At 39.0% G+C, this 21,558-nt stretch overlaps 1 protein-coding gene across 1 annotated transcript in view; it reads right to left on the bottom strand.

The window, feature by feature from the left end:
• The window catches only part of LOC118665306 (collagen alpha-1(XXV) chain-like), a 58,109-nt gene that overhangs the window by 36,520 nt on the left and 31 nt on the right, over positions 1–21,558 (bottom strand). The window contains exons 2-3 of the mRNA XM_036326708.1: positions 19,520–19,564; positions 891–944 (exon numbers count right to left, since the gene is read on the bottom strand). Coding sequence (XP_036182601.1) covers positions 891–944; positions 19,520–19,564 — 99 coding nt within the window. The remainder of the gene's footprint in view (positions 1–890; positions 945–19,519; positions 19,565–21,558) is intronic.

Below are 21,558 nucleotides of genomic sequence, written 5' to 3'. Positions count from 1 at the left end.
CTTTAGCAGGAACAAGAGAGGGAACAGACCAGGAGAATGGCCGTAGAGCCAGAAGAAATATCTTCTTTCCTCTTTTACAGGACAAAGGACAGGTCTACAGGTTTTAGGTCCATCCTAAGTGCCTGTCAATAGCAATGTGATCTGTAAAATCAGCTGACAGGCATCTGTGAGTATGGATAAACACCAGCACAGCTGACAGGATTAGACGTTAGTTTTGTACTTCAAGGGATGTTCACTCATCAAAGGATTTGGGATTTGTCTGCCTGTTTGGTTTAAACTAAACTGTCACCAATCTTTTTATATTTAACAGATTCATTTGTTCTTTAAGAAACAAAGAAAACTTGCAATCCAAAAAAAATAATCTTCATTACATTTTTTCCCTGTTTAGTAATTGACTACATCCATTTTTAAATTTTAAACATGCCACGTCTTTATTCTGCTCTTCATTTGATTAACTGGTTGTGTTGTGTAAGTGCTAGAGGCCGCCAAATCTTGAGGAAAAGCAACAGCGGCACTGAGAACAGCATCTTTAGTGAGTTGTGTAACTAGAATACAAATTTTAGGCAGTATGGACATGGCCTACGTTTGAATATGCTCCTATTAAGTGTCAAATGACAACACTCATATTTGAAACATGGACTTTCTCACGTTAAGTGTCCTAGAATATAGGTTTTAGATGATTTTATTTTGCATTTGTAATGCTAACAAAAATCACAAGTATAATTTATTCATTAGTCACAAAGTTCTGTACTATAGCATATTATACTATTGACAAAAACAATGATAACAAATAGGTAAAATCAGTGGAATATTAAAAAAATTGTATTAGTTTACAATGTCATGAAAATTCATGTCTCAAATAATTTTACTTAAGTTTTATTTGTACTGACCTTTGGCCCTGGTATTCCGTTCTGTCCCACTGCTCCAGGCAACCCAGGCTCACCCTCAAAATAAAAAAAATAGGTATTATTAAATAAAATAGACAAAAATCAGCACATTATATAAATCATTGGAAGATATGGTCATCTAACAATGCTCTAAGTGTAGGTAGAAAGTAAGTGTCTGCCAGTGTAAATACAAGTTAGTTTATTTGGTCCCCCCAAAAAGTGCTAAGCACCAAAGATAAAACTGGGCTATAATTTTTTTTGATTAGTCTTTTCTCCATTAAGAAAGCAAAAGCAACTTATCAATGTGAAATGAGCATCTACCATGGTACTGGGTACATTGTAGGCAACAAATAAGTATTTGTTGCATGAGTAAAAGACATCTGAACACATAAGACTTTTAAGTGATTGGTCAGTTCAGGAAAATATAGACTAAATCATTATACAATTAGACTTAATCAAATGAGCATTTCCAAATCTAAAGCGTGAAGAACAGACACATCTACTTAATTCATTTAGACACATCTGATACAAAAGTAAAAAGTGAAAATGGCTTTGTTTTCTCTTTCCAATTTCACTGTAAAAATAATTCGAATAAAACATTCAGACGTATGGCTCTCGTCACATTGAACGATAGGAATTTGGGGAAAAGATGATGGCTATTATGCTAGAAAGCATTCCATTTCAGAAAGATGATGATGCATCCCAGTCTTTTTAGACGCTGAGCCAGCAAATGTTTACCAAGGAGGAGAAGTGCCTTGAAGGGCCCGAAGCAAAGGAGAGAGACTCTGGCTCCCAGGGCTTCCATGTGGCTCCAACTTAGAGCAACTAGAATTTCATTTTCATAAAAAGCCTTTCCAAAGCCCTTAATTATGTGCTCCAATGACTGGACCACTTTCTTCTTCCACTGAGGGATGTAAAGTTGCTTCTTAGTTAATTAAAAAACAACAACAAATTTCATTCTTAGATTAGTTTTAGTTTCACAGCAAATTTAGTTGATTTTTAAGCACATTTTGTAAGTCACCTGGGGGGCAGGGATTGTGCCATTTTAATATTGGTGCTCTCAGAAAACATACATATGAACATATACAGATATGAAAATATGTACATTAATGATCATGATAGTAGTAACATTTAAGTGCCAGGAATGTTACATTCACTAACTCAATTATCACAAATTTCTATGAGTAAGTACTATCTTTATCTCTGCCTATCAGATGAACAAAGTAAAGCACAGAAAGGTTAAATAATTTTTTCAGATTTACACAACTACAGGCAAGGTTTGAACTCTCACAATCTGGCATAAGAGACTGTGCTCTTAACAATATGATGCACTGCTGAATGAGTGAATGCATCCACAGCTCGGGAGAGAGTAGATGATGAGTATTCTATCCCCATTATCAGTCAGTTTATACTTCTCATTTATAAGTGCCCTTTCAGAATGTATAGAAACCTGAATTAAATATTACTTATAAAGGCGATTTTTGTACATCTATCAGATAAATTAAGCAATGTGAAGCTTATGGGATCTTTCTAGAAAAGAAAAAAATGTTTTACTATTATACTGGATTATTATAATTGTGAAAGTCTTAACTTCATGCAAGAAATTCTGTTTCCTATATCAAGTTACACTATAATCATAACTCTTGCACTTTCCTTGCTAAAATGGCAAACTGCTATCTTGGAATAACGCTGGCCATTATAGGAAATTTTTGATAGACCATTTGTAAATCAAAAGGGTAAGAACTTGGAAATAGAATCCACTCCGAAAGAGGACTATGATTTTACTGTGCAACCAGAAAAAGAGCTATCCAGTCTACTTTCTTCAAAGACTACAACAGGATGTGCTAATGTCCAAACATATGGTTGAATGCAAACAATAGATGCTACAAGGGAACAATACAAACTTTATTTAGACTTTCAAAGAATAACCATGGTAATAATAATAATAATAATAATAAATAAATAAATAAATGGTCAAGCCCAGCATAAGTTGTGTAAATAGTATGCAAAATTTAGGCAGTATGAACATGGCCTATGTTTTAATATACTCATGATAAATGTCAAATGACAACAGTCATATTTGAAACTTGGACATTCTCATGTTATTTAAGTGTCCCAGAATATAGGTTTTAGACAATCATATCCTGCATTTGTACTGCTAACAAGAATCATAAACATAATTTATTCATCAGTCACAAAGTTCTGTACTGTAGCTTATTGCTAGTATACTATTGGGAAAAAAAGCAATTATTTCCAGTGGGATATTTAAAAAATTGTAATAGTTTATAATTTCATAAAAACACATGTCTCAAATGATTCCACTTGGTTTTACTTGTACTAACCTTTGGTCCTGGTATTCTGGACAAAATATATGCTGAGATTTTGAAGCAAGGAAGAGAAACATTGCTTAGGTATCTACATAACATCTACCTTAATATATGGACATTGAGGGACTAAAACTTGATCCCTTTTTTCCTAGACTTTATACATTTTTAAAATAATATTTTAACATAAAAGGAAACAAATAAAAACTGCACCCATGATCCCATCACCCTATAATAATTATTTTCGTTTTGTCCTGTTTCCTTCTAGTCTTTTTTTTTATGTATGCTTACATATTTTTAAGCAATTGTCAGCTGATTACATAGTCTGACCTGTTTTTTATTATTATTTCACTAGAGGCCCGGTGCATGAAATCTGTTTGTGCAAACACTGTAAATACGTGTTTAAAAATGTAATATTTTATACAAGATACACTGGAGAACAAAGGGAACTCAAGGTTTTTCCACTTCCGCAGTCCAGCTGCCTATCAGCTCCTTCACTGGGGCTCCTGTGGTGCCCCACATATTGAACAGGGTGACTGTATGATACAGATTGTGATCCAGGATTTTTTTTTTTTCTGTACAAATTTGTTTTTTAAAAAAGCAGCTCTTTGAATTACCTTGCAATGGTGTGTTTGATTCTTTTTTAAACTGTTCTCCCGCATTGTGCAATTTTAAAATAAGTAACTTAAGCTTATATAAATCTTGAATTGTATACTCAAAAATAAAGGGTAGGGCCCCTAGGTCTGGCCAGCGATCAGGGCCAATTGGGGCCTTCCAGCTGCTGGCCAGAGCCTCCCTTCCCCAGCTGCCAACTGCTGGCCGGGGCCGTCCTTCATTCCACGCCATGCCCTGGTGGTCAGCACACATCATAGTGAGCAATCAAACTCCCAATCTCCCAATTGAACTACTGAGGAGACAATTTGCATATTAGGCTTTTATATGTATAGAATATAGATATCACACATTTGTTTTCACACACTATTCATGATTGTCTTGCGAATAGTTGAATTATCATTTACCAAAGTTAGGTTTGAACCTGTTTAATCTGTCCCAAATTGTTGAATACTTAGGTAATTGCCATTTTTTTTGCTATCCTATATGATAGAGAGGTAATATGCAAATTGACCCTCACACCCTCACACAAGATGGCCGTCCCCATGTGGGCACAAGATAGCTGGCAGGAGAGGGCAATTGTGGGCAATCAGGCCAGCAGGGGAGGGCAGTTAGGGGTGACCAGGTCAGCAAGGGAGGACAGTTGGGGCGACCAGGCCTGCAAGGGAGGGCAGTTTGGGGCAATCGGGCCAGCAGGGGAGCAGTTAGGCATCGATCAGGCTGGCAGTGGAGTGGTTAGGGAGTGATTAGACTGATAGGCAGAAGCTGTTAGGGGCAATCGGGCAGGCAGGCAAGTGGTTGGGAGCCAGCAGTCCCGGAATGTGAGAGGGATGTCTGACTGCCGATAGGGATCAGGCCTAAACCGGCAGTCAGACATCCCTTGAGGGGTCCCAGATTGGAGAGGGTGCAGGCTGGGCTGAGGGATCCCTCCCCCAGTGCACAAATTTCATGCACCAGGCCTCTAGTTAAACATAAACTAAAAAAATCAACTCTGCAAATATTTCTTAATTGCTTTCCAAAAAGGTTCTGAGTTTTATCTGCATGTATAGGCACCCAGTCTGTTACTTTTCCACAATTTCATCAGCACTGTATATCACAATTTTAATAATTTTTGGCTATTTTAATAAGCACAGAAGAGTTACTGTTGCTCAGTTTTGCATTTATCACTTGTAAGGTTAAATATTTTCCATGTGTTTATAATTTAAATACATATCTCATAAAATTTTAAAGCTAAAATTTGAATAAGCTTTTCCTAAGTGAATCAAAAGAAAATGAAATGAAGAAGGAAAAAAATGACTCATAGAACTTCACCTTTTAAATAAATTATATCAAGAAAAATATATGCAAACTTAGATTAGGAGGTTTTGGAGCATTCTGTTGTTATCCAAAATTAGTTTCTTGGGTTGTGAGAAAGAAATGTTAAAGATAAAATGCTGTACAACTTTGTGTACCAAGGTCAGGTTATGGGGTACTGAAAGGCATTAATTCAGTGATGGCGAACCTTTTGAGTTCGGCGTGTCAGCATTTTGAAAATTCCTATCTTAACTCTGGTGCCGTGTCACATATAGCAATGTTTTGATATTTTCAATCATAGTAAAACAAAGACTTATATTTCTGATATTTATTTTATATATTTAAATGCCATTTAACAAAGAAAAATCAACCAAAAAAATGAGTTCGTGTGTCACCTCTGACACGCGTGTCATAGGTTCACCATCAGTGCATTAATTCATTCAACTAACACTGAATTTAGTGAAAATTTATTTTATACACTACTCTGGGCTTTTTCATGGTATATAAAGATGAAACAGACATGGCAAATGTCTGTGTCTAAAGAGCTTATTTTTGAGTGAGAAAATATATATACAAAAATAGCTTGGGGCATCTAATTGAAGTAATAGATTGTTTTTTAAAATGTATTTGATTGATTTTTTTAGAAAGGGAGGAAGGAAGAAGAATAGAGAGATAAAAAATATCAATACATCGGCTGCTTCCTGCATGACCCCCACCGGGGATCGAGCCTGCACCCCTGGCATGTGCCCTGATTGGGAATTGAACTGGTGGCCCCATGGTTCCTTGGTTGATGCTCAACCACTGAGCTATACTGGTCAGGCGATAGACTATTTTTTTTTTTATAAGCTTTTTTTAAAAAATATATTTTATTGATTTTTTACAGAGAGGAAGGGAGAGAGATAGAGAGTTAGAAACATCGATGAGAGAGAAACATCGATCAGCTGCCTCCTGCACATCTCCTACTGGGGATGTGCCCACAACCCAGGTACATGCCCTTGACCGGAATCGAACCTGGGACCTTTCAGTCCGCAAGCCGACGCTCTATCCACTGAGCCAAACTGGTTTCGGCGATAGACTATTTTTTTAAGCAAAGTTTTCTTATACTTCATGAAGTAAAGAGGCACAGTAAATATAAATCAAAGGTATGTCTTAATGAAGAATGAACCATATGTTATATATGGTGTTCATATTTTCTGATATGAGTACAAAATATAATTATCATGAAGCTTCTTCAAATAAAGTTATAATAATATTCTATTGTTATATAATGTAGTAAAAATGTACACATTCAGAGAAATAGATCAGAAAAGACACACCAAAGAAAAGGGAATTAGGTTTTGTGTGTATAGAGAGACAGTATCATTTGTTGGTACTATCCATTTTCTTTCTGAATGCATTTCACATTCACACATTCTGAAGGACAATCCAAAGACAGAATAAAGAGAAACAGCAGCTAACATCTTAACTACAGGTAGATTGATGTGGTTTTCTCTAATATACTTTAAATTCTAAGGCTATTCCCAAAGGATAATTCGCATATTCAAGCTAAAAATAAGTTGGGCTGGCTTTTAAGAAAGATGGCTTTCTTTTCTTTTTTTCTTTTTTTTTTTTTTACACCATTCTTTAGAACTCTAATGTAAAACATAATTTAGGGCTTTTACAATTATTTCAGGTACAACTTGAAAAAATATTTTAAGACAGAAAGGAATGCATTTTTCTCATGTAATTGAGTGCTAAAGGGAGATAGGTTATTTAGCAGCAATATTGCTCACCATTACTCAATCATAATTGTTTTTCACTCTGGCAATGAGAATGAGTCATAGCTTAACATTTTTAGCATAATATAATTTTGCATTCACTTGTCAAAAACAGATTTGCTTCTGTTATGTACTAGTACTGAATTTTCTTAAAGAACTCATCCAAACAGAAGAGAAAAATAACTATAAGGAACATGGACCAGAATGTGGCGTCAGTCTTAAGATTGTTGGAATTGGTAGTGTTGGTGCATATGTGCAATAAAATAAAGACGAAAAGTGGGCAGCGAGGCCATGGATACCTCTCTAAACACTGGCTGTATGGGACGTTTCTTCCTGGAGGTGACAGAATGCTGAAGGATCTCAGTAGCTTGCGTAGTGAACAGGATTGGCCTTGAGTCATTCTTCTTCTATGGGCAGTCACGGTGGAGAGTAGCTGTCCCCTTTTTAGGCTTCAGGGCCTCAATGATTTTGGCAGCAATTGGATAAACATCACTTGGTAGAGGAGGATTCTTTGAAGGTGAGGCACCCAACCCAGACTTCAGATATAACTATTTGGGGAAGAGGTAGGAAAACGGGGTTCCTCCTCTCCATTCATATGTGTTCCCTCTCTCTAATTTAGTTTTTCATTCTAGTCTCCTAACGGCAAAAGAGTATGAACATGAACTTGACTGAAGATAGAAGGTACAAAATAACCAATATATGTTACCTTAACATTTATAGAAATGTAGCATGACACAACAATCTATGTATATAAAAGCCTAATATGCAAAGTGTCCCCTCAGGAATTCAACTGGAAGACCGGGAGTTCGATTGCTCGCAATGATGTGCACTGACCACCAGGGCGTGGTGCAGAATGAAGGAAGGCCCCGGCCAGCAGCTGGAAAGCCCAGATGGGCCCAATTACCGGCCAGCCCTAGGGACCTTACCCATGCACGAATTTCATGCACAGGGCCTCTCGTACAAAATAAGAATCTTAGCTCCAACCTTCAAGTGTTATCAGTGCTCTAGAAGAATCCTTATTCTTTTGGTACCTGTGCACACTTGTGTGAACTCCCAGGGATACCCACCCCCAGCTTAAGATGTTTGACGTGAGGGAGATCCAATTGACACTAATATATAGTTTCGCTCCGCTATCTTTTTAGTAAGTTTGTGAGGGGTGGTCTGCTGAACTATTCATCCTTGGAAACAGTTCTTTTATGTACGTTATCTACACCCATTTTACATCTAAAACACAGCCCACTTGTATATTGGAGATTATAAACATCCCCTTATTTCAGGGGTGGCCCCAGAATCTCCACCACTGCCAGCACTCCCTCTGCCCATTGCCTCACTTTATTTTCTCTATTGCACCCATTACCACCTAAGTTATAATTAAAAAAAGAAAAGTTTCATCTCCCTTACTATGAATGCCAGATTTGGGAAATAAAAATACAAAATACCCAGTTAAATTTGAATTTTAGATAAACAACAAATACTTTTTTAGTTCAATATATCCCAAGCAATAAAAGGGATATAGTCATATCAAAAACTATGGGTTGTTTACCTGAAGTTCAAGTTTAATTGGGTATTTTATTTGGCAACTGCCATCCCCATCCCCTCACCACTACTAGAAGAGAAATTTTGTCTATTTTGTTCACTAGAAACTGTTCCTGACACATAATAATTGTTCAGAACACACATATTGGAGGAAAGAGTAAATACAGGAGATGCAAACACATTAAACCTACATAAAGATGTGAAGCGCTTATAACCCTTGCAATACTGGGAAAGCAGAAAAGCCCTATAACCGTGGTGACAACAGTCGGTTGTCTCAGCTACAGCAGGACCCAGGGCAAAGATGGGAGAGACCTTAACCCAGCAGTGACACCTCCAATCATGCAGGTCCCTCTGGGAGATTAGGATTGAAGAGCAGAGAAAGCGCATGGGGTAAGAGGGAAGGGTGGGAGTGAGTGTGGAGAGGAGTCCCGTTAAGGACTGGATGCCAAGAACGAGCTTCTCAAGAAAGCCTCTGAGCCCCCCCAGGACTCTGCAGGGGAAGCGTGCCTGCCCAGGACTAAAGGATCCAACAATTCTGCCTGGGGGTACAGAGACTGGGCCGCCATAAATATGTTCATATAACTCAGTTATCTCCCCTCTTCCATCTGCTCCGTCCCTCACCCCATGTGCCTCAGGGGAAGGGTGAGCAGTAGCCGGGGCAGTATTGGTTTTATAAATTAACAGGTCATCTAACGTTTCCAAAACACGCTTTCAGAACTCACCCAAGTATCATCGTTTACCTCACGAACTCACGCTAACATCTGCTTTTCCCTAAGCAGAAACATACACGAAATAGCGAGTATGTTAGGTGAACCAAGCCTCATTCTTAACAGATGAAGAAACATTCAGAAAAGGGAAGGAACTTCTCCAGAGGCAACTTGTTGCGAAGAGGAAGATGTGAGGTTAGAAGCTGGGTCTTTGAATTCTCATCTTGTGTTCCTTTTATTTGAGCAACTTGTGTCCAAAAACCCATTCATTTTTTATGCTTCTTTTCTCTTTCATTTCAGTATAAACTAGGAGAGTGGCTTCAGGAAGCCTCCAGTCTAGTCCTATGTTCTCCACTTCTGGTCCTGGGACATAGAGCAAACGGCTTGAGCTTCTGTGGAGCTTGTTTTTTTCTTCTATGCAGTGTGCGGGGTAAATTAAATGCGTCCTCTCTCCCAGCTCTAAAGAATTAAGACTTAGTTTCACTGTTATTATTATTTGTTGTTGTTGGCCTAAAGATGTCACTGGTGGCTTCTTATTCCTCAGACATCTGATTAAACTTGGCTCAAGTCCCGGTTTCACAGGTTGCGGAAGTCCAAGACCACCTCTCCGGTCCCGCATCTGCATGTGTCACCTCTGTTTTGCCCCAGACCAATTCCGACATGTCAGTCAGTCAGTTGCCTGGAGAACCCCACTCTCCCCAGACCTTTTGCAAGCTCAGGACCGAATACCTGGTGTTCTTGGGAAGCTGTCACATCACAGAGCATGCAGACATTCTTCATCTTCCTGCCTTCTCCTTTCTCCCCCTCCCATTTCAACTCCCTCCCTCCCTCCTTCCTCTCTCCCTCCCTCCCTCCATCCCTCCCTCCCTCCCTCCCTCCCTCCCTCCCTCCTTCCTTCCCTCCCACCCTCCCTCCCTTGACAGTTCTGGGAATTCAGCTTCACTCTCTCTTATGTGGAGCAATTCAGCAGTTTTGCAAAAGCTTCTACTTGCATATCCAATCCCTTCTTCTTTTTCTGTTTCTTTCCTGGAGGTGGAGGGAGCTTTGTAACATGGCAAAAGGAAAATCAGAAGAGCCCTAGCCTGGGCCATTAGGGTTGGTTATGCGTCAGAGCTCTGTCTTCCTTCAGAGGACTTTGTTTTGTTCCTCTAATCAGCAAACTCCAGCCCTAAAATTAGAGTCTCTTAGTCCGCATTGGAAATATGAATATTGATGAGTAGGAAAGTAGACAGGTCTAGCAGCCAGGAACTTAATAAAAATATTCTATTTCAGATAATATACTGAAATGGGTCTTAAACTGATTACAGTAATAACTAAATTAAACCTCGTAATCAAGCCTTCATTATGCTTTTTTTTTTTTTAAGTACCACTGTCTAAAATTGTAAAATAACAAAACATGATAGTTATAGCAATAACATTACAGTATGGACTATTTCAGAAATAAGTCTGCTGGGTAGCTCTTTTTCTTTTAGTTTTCTGTATTGTTCCTGTAGATGGAAATATACCAAATATAATTTGAACAAAGAAATTCAAATGGAAAGCGACAGTAAGAATTTAGGGGTCACAGAAAGTAGTTAGGTTGAGCTTATTTGGGTGAAATTTAACACAAATGAGAATTACCTACCTTGAGCACATCCCTAAAATTTAAAGGTCTGGGTAGGAGGAGTCCATGGCTGCCCCACCCACCCCACAATGCAAATGTCCTCTCTCTTCCCAGCCCCAGTTCTCCAGTTCCCCAGGAAGAGGCGTGGGGGCTGTGTGAGCACATCCTGGGAGCTCTGCCCGCAGACCCCACTGATAGCTGCTCCAAGGTCACCCACAGGCTGCGGAGCACACACCCTGGCGGAGCGGTCCACCCTTGGGAATACGGACTTGGGGACAAGGCCACTACAGGTACTGGAAGCAGAATCAGGACAATTGATGGAGGAATTCTTGTACCCCCTATAATCTAGAAGTGGGGGGGAGACTGGGCTGTGAGTAGGCATGTCCCCTTGGCCTCATGGGCCCCACACTCCACGGCGAGGGTCACACTATCGGAGGGACAAGGGGGGCTGGACGAGGAGCACCGCGTGCTGGCCTCTAAGGGAAACGCCATCCAGTACTTCCTGCTTAACTTAAGAAAGGTGCAAAAGTGGGCGCACACCGGCCAGGGTATGACGCCAGAGGCCAGTCTTTTCTGCATGCAGGAAAAAATTGTTCTCCGTGTGTATTGTCATGGGGAAAAAAGGTGAAGAACAAAGAGATGTTTTAGAAAGACAAAATGTCAAAATGGAGGAAGGGGCATTGTGAAGTGGGAGAGTTTGCTAGCCCGGGTTAAACCACACACAACACAGTGGTCAGCTCCCTGGCCATACAGATCTCTTCTAAATTAGACAATTCATGTTTCTTGCAACTTTCCATGGGACTGGGGCTGCCAGGAAAGAAACTGCAGTGGGAGCAGCTAATCACTGTCTCCAGTTCACAGAGAAAAATAGCCTGGACTTATGAAATGATACATTTGAATAAACAGTTATATTTATTAATTTCTATATTTTTTATTACACTTTGAAGTAAATGTTATAATCCTCATTTGACAAATAGAGAAACCAGGGCTCAGAGGAGGTAAGTGACTTGTCCTAAGTCAAACAAATAGTGACGAGCGAGAGGGGGCAGAATTTAAAATCCTCACTCTTTTACTTTCAATTAATTTATTTATTGTCTAAAGTTTTACATATGTCTCCTTTTTCCCCCGCTTGAGCTCCCTTCCGTGTCTCCCCCCCACCCCTGCCCCAGCCATTCCCATCCCGGGCAAGCCCCCACCACCCCGGTGTCTGTGACCATTGGTTATGCTAATATGCATGCATAAAATCCTCACTCTTAAGTCTAGGGCAGACCTGGCTCTGAAGCTGAGCTTTACCACAAATATCTGATGATCTAGGACAGTGGTCAGCAAACTCATTAGTCAACAGAGCCAAATATCAACAGTACTTCTTCAAAATAGACTCACCCAGGCCGAAAACCGACTTCTGCACATGGGCCACGAAGTTTCAATCGCACTGAACGTGTGCCCACACGTGGTATTTTGTGGAAGGGCCACACTCAAGGGGCCAAAGAGCCACATGTGGCTTGCGAGCTGCAGTTTGCTGACCACGGATCTAGGACAAAGCACTGGTTCTTCCTGTGCTTCCCTCAGTTTCCTCATTAAAAGAATAGACATAATACTGCACCCACCTCCTAGGACAGCTGTGAGGAGTGAGCGAGTATGCATACAACATTTAGGACAGTGCATGACGCTAGTAAGTGCTGAATAAATGTTAGTAATGATTACTACTGCACTCTTTAATCTCGGCACTGGGCAGGGAAGACAGAGAAGAGAATCCTGAGAGAGAGGCAATTCCTCGTAAATCAGCCCCACTGATGCTGTTTCACAACTGGGGAATGGTTACTGTCCCCTTGGCAACATGGTATCAAATGGAGGGAACTGGGTATATGTTAATGTGCTATGATTGGCATAATAATTTATTTCATGACAGCTTGATTTTTAGTACAAATTCCACAAATCAAGTGTATCACTTAGAGGTCAGATCTAATGACACAAGAACAGGCCTGGCCAGTTAGTTCAGTGGTTAGAGAGTCAGCCCGCTAACTGAAGGGTCGCAGGTTCAGTTCCAGTCAAGGGCACATATCTAGGTTGCAGGCTCGATCCCCGGCCCTGGTAGGGGCACATGCAGGAGGCAACCAATGGATCTCACATTGATGTTTCTCTCTCTCCCTCCCCTTCCCTTCCTCTCTTTCTAAAAATCAATGGAAAAAACATCCTTGGGTGAGGATTAACAAAAAAAGAACAACAAACTCTGTGGCTTATACTGACTTAATATTTTAGTGGTCAGAAACTCGGCTGAAATGCAATCTCTGATGAATATAAAAATTCTACAGTGGTTGCTGACTCAGTGTTTTAAAAATAGAATTCTAAGACCAAGGTTGTCTGTATTTTCATTTGTAAGTACTGAAGCCTAGTGATAGGTTCTCTCCCCACTGCCAAGTGCTGTTTATCTTTTAAGTTTCCCCTAAAATCACCTCTTCCGGTCCTTCCTTGACCCTTTGCTCCAGGCCAGGCTGGCCTGTGCTTCTCCACCGTGGTATTTAACAGCAGTACAACTTAACACGTTTTAGTAAGAATGCTCATTTAGCCCTACCTGGTTTGGCTCAGTGGATAGAGCGTCGGCCTGCAGACTGAAGGGTCCCAGGTTCGATTCCATCAAAGGGCATGTACCTTGGTTGCGGGCACATTCCCAGTGGGGAGTGTGCAGGAGGCAGCTGATTGATGTTTCTCTCTCATTGATGTTTCTCTCTCCCTTCCTCTCTGTAAAAAATAAAATATAAAAATAAAAAAATTTTATCTATAAAAATAAATGCTTATGTAATATCCATCGCCCCGATGAGGCTGGAAATTCCATGAGGGCAGAGAGAGCTTTAATGCCAGTGCTCAGATGGTGCCTGTGTTTAGCAGTTAGGGCCGAACAGATGGTTGAAGAAGCCAATAAGTGAATTAATGGACACAGCACATGTCAGGGGAGTTGTTGTTTTTTAAAGTTGTAAAATTATGTATGCAATTTAATCCGATCTAGTAAATCGGTATTTTTGCGATCCCTTCTACAATAGATAGTGTATTTTACAATGAAAAACAAGTGGCGTTGACGATGTCATAATACCTTCAGACACATTTGGTTGTTTCTTTGTTTTGCAGCAGCCTGTGAGCAGCTTCCCTTCCTCTCGTACCCCTCACCCCACCTATCCCATTCCCTCCATTTTCTAGTTTCCCCTCTCCCAACATTTTCATTTAGCAGAATGATGACTGGTGTCAAGTTTGATAGTAACATGCCTAGATAGAGTGAGGGGAAAGTGGTTTTAAGAGGATTTTACTATCATTGTTTTATTTCGAGCCAGCATGAAATTACCCCTTTCAACTATATTCCTCTCTAAAGGAACTTTAAGTTACTTACATAAAGAATAGAAATACTGTCTGCCCCACTTAAGTAAAATTGAGTAAAAATTATCTTGAAGAGTAAATTTGTATTATAAAAATGCCTCAGAATGTGTGAATCACACTCAGGGATGATGTGATTTGAGGGTATAAAATATCGTGTAATAGATGATAATGATGTTTCTTTAAGAAGAATCCATTCTATTATTATATCTAGTTATGAGAGGAAAAACACACACGTATTTTTAGATTTCTGCTGCATACAACTTCTAACTTTAAAAGATAAAACAATTAGTAAAAATAATGTAATTTTCAACTTTAACCTACAAAAGAACTAAGGTGCTGTAAGATACTTTCCCTGAACTATTAATTAATCTGGAATCAGAAATTAATCATTTCACTTAATTCTAAATATCTTTACTTAAAGTCTAAAATTGAAAAGTCATAGATTGGGTAAGAGATCACTGGGTAAATTCTGTTACAGGAAAATTTTAAGCTAACCAGAAAACAAACCAAACTATAACACAGTCAAATCCTTCAGGAATTTAACTCAGACTGTTTAATGATACAGTCAAGGTAGCCAAAGAAAAGAGTGTAGTTAGCAATTCAATAAGTAAATCAGGAATAAAAAATACTGAGTTCCTTGCATAGTCCCCTGCATAGACTTTAATAAACAGCTTGACCTTTGGAAGTCTGAGAGCTTCAATTTATCTGCTCTCTAAATATGCTCACAATAAAAATGCCATTAGAAATATGCTGTGAGGATGAATGTCAGTAAAGAACTGTGAGACCCATGGATAAGAGATGAAAAGAAAGTCTAAATACCATAACTATAAGCTAATTAAAATTTAATGTGACTTAAAAATCACATTGCTATCTGGGGCAGATTCATAGATGATACACTAAGAGCAAGTTTTAATTTATATTTTATTTTGAAGTCTTACAATAACCCTTGAAAAATACACGAAACAAGATCACCTGATATTTCTCTTTTGCTTTGGAAGAATCCCTGTGACTCCGGGACCTCGGAAAAATTCCAGCTGGCTTAGACAAAAATAACTTGTTTTTAATCTTGAAAAATCTTTAATATTATTTTCACAGTAACAAAGAGACAAGGATGTGAACCAAGTGATGCACAAATTAGACTTGGACTGCACGCTATCTCTTCCCCACGAGCTCCTCCTCTATGGCATTTGCACAGTCCAATCAATTATTTGATTGCTATTCAAATAATTTGTCATCATGGTGATTTATTCTTATGGATGCCAATTCATGTGGAAATGTGGAAAGTAGGAAATATAGGGTTCTAATAACACCAATTAAGAGCTGAAATTTTAAAAGCTCTGACATATATATTGTAGACAGCAATTTATTTTGTCAAAGGATGATTCAGTTTTAAAAAGGTCTACCAAAAAAATCATTTTTAAAAGCCCATATACTTCTCCAGTATATCTGAGCAGTAAGGTTTAATTAACAAATATTCAGATGTACATTTGTGTGGGGTGTGTGTGTGTGTGTGTGTGTGTGTGTGTGTGTGTGTGAGAGAGAGAGAGAGAGAGAGAAGGACCATCGAGTACAAATAAAATATTAATTATACCTCTGCCAGTGAGATTTACTTATAAGAATTACAAAATGTTTGTGCCCAACACAATTATCCCGAGAAGAGGACATTGCATATTTTTAGGTAGGATGGTGTTAGATCTGCTCTAACTGCTTCAGCTATTTGTTAGAAACAAATCCCAATTGTGGAAACAACCTTCAGAATTGGGAACAGCACATGCTCAAAGCTGGTTGAATTGGGAATGAGACAGGAGTGACCTTTTGCAGATACACACCATCACTTAGGGACTGAGAGATACATTGGTACAGCCCCTCTCCCATTTTACACATGAAGCCGCTTGACCCAGAGAGGAAAAGGGCCTTTCAAGGGCTGCACAACCGGCAGAAGACACAGAGTGTCCCCATTCCAGGACAGCGCTCCTACGCTGCCCCATGACGGTGGCTGAGCCTTCAGATAATGAGATGTGTCTTTTTCTTTTCCATGTCGGTACTCACATGCCGACTACCTAGTATGGGGCATGCGGTGGGGCGCCAGGGGACAGGGAAATGTTTTATATTTATATTGGGAGGCTATACATATTTTACACATTATATTTATGTGTAACTTTGCATATTCATTCTCTCCCTCTCATGAAGTCAACTGGCTTCTGCTACCTTCTTGAGACTAAGCCTAGGGCTCCTTTGCTGAAATGCTTTTTTTCCCCTCACCCGAGGATATTTTTTCCATTGATTTCTAAAGAGCAGAAGGGAGAGAGGAGCGGGACAGGAGCGAGAAACATCAGTGTGAGAGGTCTCATGGATTGGTTGCCTCCACATGCACCCTGAGCAGGGCTGGGGAACCTGCAACTGAGGTACATGTCCTTGACCAGGAATCAAACACAGAATCCAACCTTTGGTCAGCAGGTCAACACTAACCACTGAGCAACCAGCCAGGGTATGCTGAAACTCTCTAATATGCTACTATTATAGATACTTGATAACGTTATGGAGCACCTATTATATTATGTTCACTTTAGAGATGTCATCTAGTTAATACTGCCCAGTCTGCACTTGTATTTGATACTTGAGCCTTAGAAGCATTCCATGACCTGTCCAGTGGAGGACGGGCCTTAAAGCATTCCCTCTCGCTGCCCGCAGAGGCCATGCTCCTCCCTCTGCCCCTCCAGCCTCCCACCGCTCACAGAGGGTGCTCAGGAGCCATTTGTGGGTTGTGATGCCTGAAAGAGCTAGATTGGAGTTTATGCCATGTTACCGCTTATGTAAGTCTTCGTTCCTACCGGAATCTGAAGAATGGGAAGACCATTACAAAAATAAGAAATACTCAGATTAGCAATCAAGGTAACCAAAATTTAAAGAAAAGTAGTAAAAAAATGTCTCCACCAAACTGATTAGTCAAAGCCAGTCACCAAGTGTGTTAATTTGAATGGATGGAAAATGTTCCAAAACATTTTCTTAATGTAGTTTACTTCTCTTTCTTTTTTTTATAGGAGAAAAATCATTTTATTTTCTAGTTGTTTTTTTACTTTTTCCCATCACCATGTATCCCCTCTATATTTCCTGGTTTTTATTTGGCATATTTCTGATGGCTCAGAAATCATTTCCTTCCTTAACCATTGTCTGAGAACTATTTCCTAGGCATTAAAAGTATATCAGTGGAAAAAGTAAACTTGTAATGTGGAAAAAATGTTTTCTCAAGACAATTTAAAGACATTGAGGTGCTTTTTTTGTTAAAAAAAAAATGTAATTGTAAGCTTTCTTAGAGAAGCAAATTCTAGAGATCCAAGACATATTTCCTGTGCTCTAAGGATAGAACTCCGTCTTCAACTCTGTTTTTCCTTCTAAATGACCTGCTGTTTCAGTGAAGGGGACTCATTTTTTTTTGCACTTCATTTTCCTAAAGATGAGATGCCGAATATTACAAATGTTAGATAATGACTAGGATTAACAGAAATCCTACACCCCAAGTCTTAAGCTCTATGAAGTAGGAAAAACAATTTTAAATTACATTTTGCTGATACCTTCATAAAAGTGTGAAATAATTTAGCTTTCCTGGGTTTTACAGAAAACACTTTAAAATGCCACAAAGATGTATAACAAGACATAAAACTGCAAATATTAACTGTCTATTTCCTTGAAATATAATTTAAATGTGGTGACTAGGACAAGAAAATGTCACATTCCTTTCTCTTGCTAAGGAAATTGCAAATTTCCTTTGCAAAAATAAAATATATGCAGTCTTCATAAGCATATATGTGACAGTTTTAAAGTTGTCTTGTTTGAGGTTAAAGGTTCCTATAAATTTTCATGATTGTCTCCCAGTTGAAAAAAGAAAAGAGGAAAAAGGGAGACACTAACCTCAGGTACGAGTTTGTTTTCTCTCCCACGTTAAAAGCAGTGTTTGTGCTATACCCACATACTGAACTTTCTAAATAGCCTGAGTTATGTCATTTTCAAATCCATCTTCGAATGAATACACTTTTGAGTTTTTATTTGTTTCTTTCCTTGATCTGCCATGTTGCAGATGGAAAGTTAATCCTCTCTTTGCCAGGGTTTGTAAAACAAATGGATATGCATGGTACTAAATGGCATGGGCAGTCCATTTCTGATAAGTGTGCAGTGTTTAGTTGGGGGATTTCAAGGCACTATGAGCCTTGGCTGAGAGCATTAATTTCACTTGGGAACTGAGTAATTCTGGAAACAGAGGGCCTCTTTTCAATCACAGATCCATCAAATTTCCAGAATTTCACCAACGTGAAATGAAGGAAAAGATGAATAGTTACATCACTGTCATAAGGGCTTTATGCCTATTTACTCATTTGATCCTCACACTGACCTTATTAGGTAGGTATTGCTATTGTCTCCTTTTTGCAGATGAGGAAACTGAGGCCAGAGAAGAAAAAGTTTTGGCCAAAATTCACACGGTGTCTAAGTGGCAGACTCGTGCTCTCAGCCACTCAGTGGATTTTAAGCTGTGATAGTTTAAATCTTATTAGAGAAGAAAAGATGAATTGGAGAAGGTCACGTGGTGGTTTATTCTGTCTGTAAGAACTGGGTTCCTTGTGATTTCAGAATTCAATACAGAGTGCATAGATGTAAAATCTTCTGGGAAGAGAAAGTGACGGATCACAAAATTTCAGAGCCAGTCCAAAACCTCTAAGGGGAACAGGAAGTCCCTAGCTCAGCTTGCTGGCTCCAATGCACTGGCCCAGCTAGTGGCTTTGCCTGCCATCGAGGCTTTCCTGGTCTCTGCAGAGGTTCCAGATTGACAAACCAGTCAGGACTCCTGGGGAGAACTGAATCCAGACCTAGCTGTGGGATACAGCTACATGTTTTTTGCAACTAGTAAGCATGTTGCAGGGATAAAAGTACACATGTACATAGATATGTCTCTGTAGAGTTGAGAGTGTTTTTTTTAAAACTTTATTTCTGCCTCCCTCATTATTAGCAGTTCAATAAAGTCTATTTTACTCCTAATTTTGCTTATCAGTAAAAAGAGCTAGCTTCTGGATTCAGATTTCAATAGGTTCCCACTGTAAGAATAAACTCTGTTCATGAAAAACAATACATATTGCTTTGGCCATGACAAGAATAGAGTGCATTTATTGGTCACAATTTGTGTTAAACATAGACTTTCCATATATATTTATGAGAAAGGTACAGCTCTTACATAAGTTATCAAAATAAAATGGAATAATTTCCAAGAGTTTCTATTTAACACACCTTTAAAAATTAAACTAATTTGACCACTGGCACATTATTTTTTATATTTCAAAATTATTTGTAGAGTTTTTATAAGAACATAAACTTATTACTAACATTACTGATTAGAATAATTTTGCAATTTTAGTCATCTCCAAATGATCAAAAATATAGCACTCACCTTTTGCCCATTCATCCCTGGAATCCCATGTGCTCCAACAGAACCCTAAGGAGACACATGATTAAATTAAATTGATATCACAATCACAAAATACTTCAATTCTAAATTTATATTGTGTTAGTTACGTCAGCCATAGCTTTACCTTGACAAAACGTATCTGGGAGGCTATGTTTTTTGGTTCTTACCCTTGGTGTTTAAACATACAACAAGGTACGCAGACTCATCAGCTTTTGCAAAAACTACTGAGTTAAATTTAGCTGTTTCTCAATACCCACCAAACTGCAGTAAGATTTTAAAGAAAGTCACATCATAAATTGAGATCCACAGTGGTCACAAGGCCACATGGCTCTAAATTTGGGTGCTTTTAGGAAATAAACAGGCTTAGTTCCATCTGGAAAATGCCTAGCAGTAGCAGCAACTCTTGAATTTTATGAATTTAAATACCATAAAACAAAAGGTAATTAAAATAACAACCACTTGTTGCACAATTAGTCAAATAAGGGACCCGTGTTGTAAAACTCAAATTTATTATATTTGCAACATTTCCCCCCAGACTTTTAGGGAGCACATTGAGCCACATGAGTGTGAATACGTCTTGCAAAGCAGACTAGGAAAAATGTTGCAAATGTTAAACACTGACTAGGAACAACACGACTTCCGTACATGAAATATTAAGTGAGCGCGCCTGCGCGCAGGCTCTCGAACATGTGTGCATGTGCTTTGGGGTGAATACCAATGACTGGACATAGGTGGGGTGAACTGAGAATAAGCAAGCTGTCACCTGAGGAAAATCTATGACATTGAACTGGATATGGTAACATTAACAAATGTTTTCAAATAGTGATGTCATTTCCTTCCATACACCTCCCTTTTAGGCTCTGGAGAAACCATTTTTAAAGAAAATGTTCTTATTCTTTGCCTCGCACTAGAAAACAGCTTTTTCTTAGTCTATGTATGCTATTAAGTTTCTTAATAATAGTGGAAGAAGTTTAAAAAAATAGTAATTATAAACCTAAAACTGCTCTATAAATAAGTCGATTAAAAATACAGTCATTATAAACAAAACGCATTGAGAGGGCAAGTTCCTTAGTGCTTCCATGGCTCTACTGAGTGGGTCATTAAAGTACTTCCCGAAGCCTGAGGCAGTAATTTTAGCCTGGCTGCATGTGGATTAGGGTAGCTTTACAATTTCACACCATGCTTAATAGAGACATTATTGCGAAGGACAGAGTGTTCCTATACACAAGTTGTTTCACAACTCATTGGCTTTTACTTGGTTTGCAGGGTTATGTTTCAACAGGGTTATGCCCATTACTTGGTTTGCAGGGTTATGTTTCAACAGGGTTATGCCCATTGCTTGGGGGATAAAAAGTCTCTATCTTTCATGGATTCCAAAGATAAAGATAATCACTTGTCCACCTGTTGTGATACCATTGTTTTCTTTAGTGTTCTACAGGTTAAATGTCCCTTTCCCCCCCGCTTGCAGGGTGGGAGGTGTAATGGGCAGTGGGGACTCAGTGATGCTTTGCTGGCAAAGGGCCATCTACCTGTACTGATACGTTTATTACTGCAGGATGGGTGTAATTTCAGAAATTCTAGACCCTCTCCAATGTAGAAATGACAACCAGGAAGTCACTTTTCAGATTACCCCAGGGGGCCACTTGAGTACAGTCACCAAGCAACAAGTACGTCCTTTGGTCTGGTCAGTTCTGTGGTCATTTGGCAATCAGGTATTTGAGCAAGGCCATGCACTTCATTTGCAGTGTTGTATGACCCTTCACATTCTAAGATGTCACAGTTAATCAGTATTTGAATGAAAAATTCAATAACCTACAAGTTTGGCAGATAGCATAAAAAGAGTCTGCTCTGGATTTTCTATAATGGAATTGATTAGAAATCTAACGGCTCACATTCTATGATTGTATTTTTAGACTGCACAAACCAGACCGCTTCGCCATGACTTGCAGCAGCTAATTCCATCCACCTCTCATCATTAGCCATTAGGCAACGGCAGACTACGTACATTCATAGTATTGTTT

Source organism: Myotis myotis, unplaced genomic scaffold (genome assembly GCF_014108235.1).
Source record: "Myotis myotis isolate mMyoMyo1 unplaced genomic scaffold, mMyoMyo1.p scaffold_m19_p_1, whole genome shotgun sequence".
In the NCBI taxonomy this organism is placed as follows: Eukaryota; Metazoa; Chordata; class Mammalia; order Chiroptera; family Vespertilionidae; genus Myotis; species Myotis myotis.
Note: the sequence above shows the minus strand (reverse complement) of the source record. Positions and strands in the feature narration are given on the sequence as shown.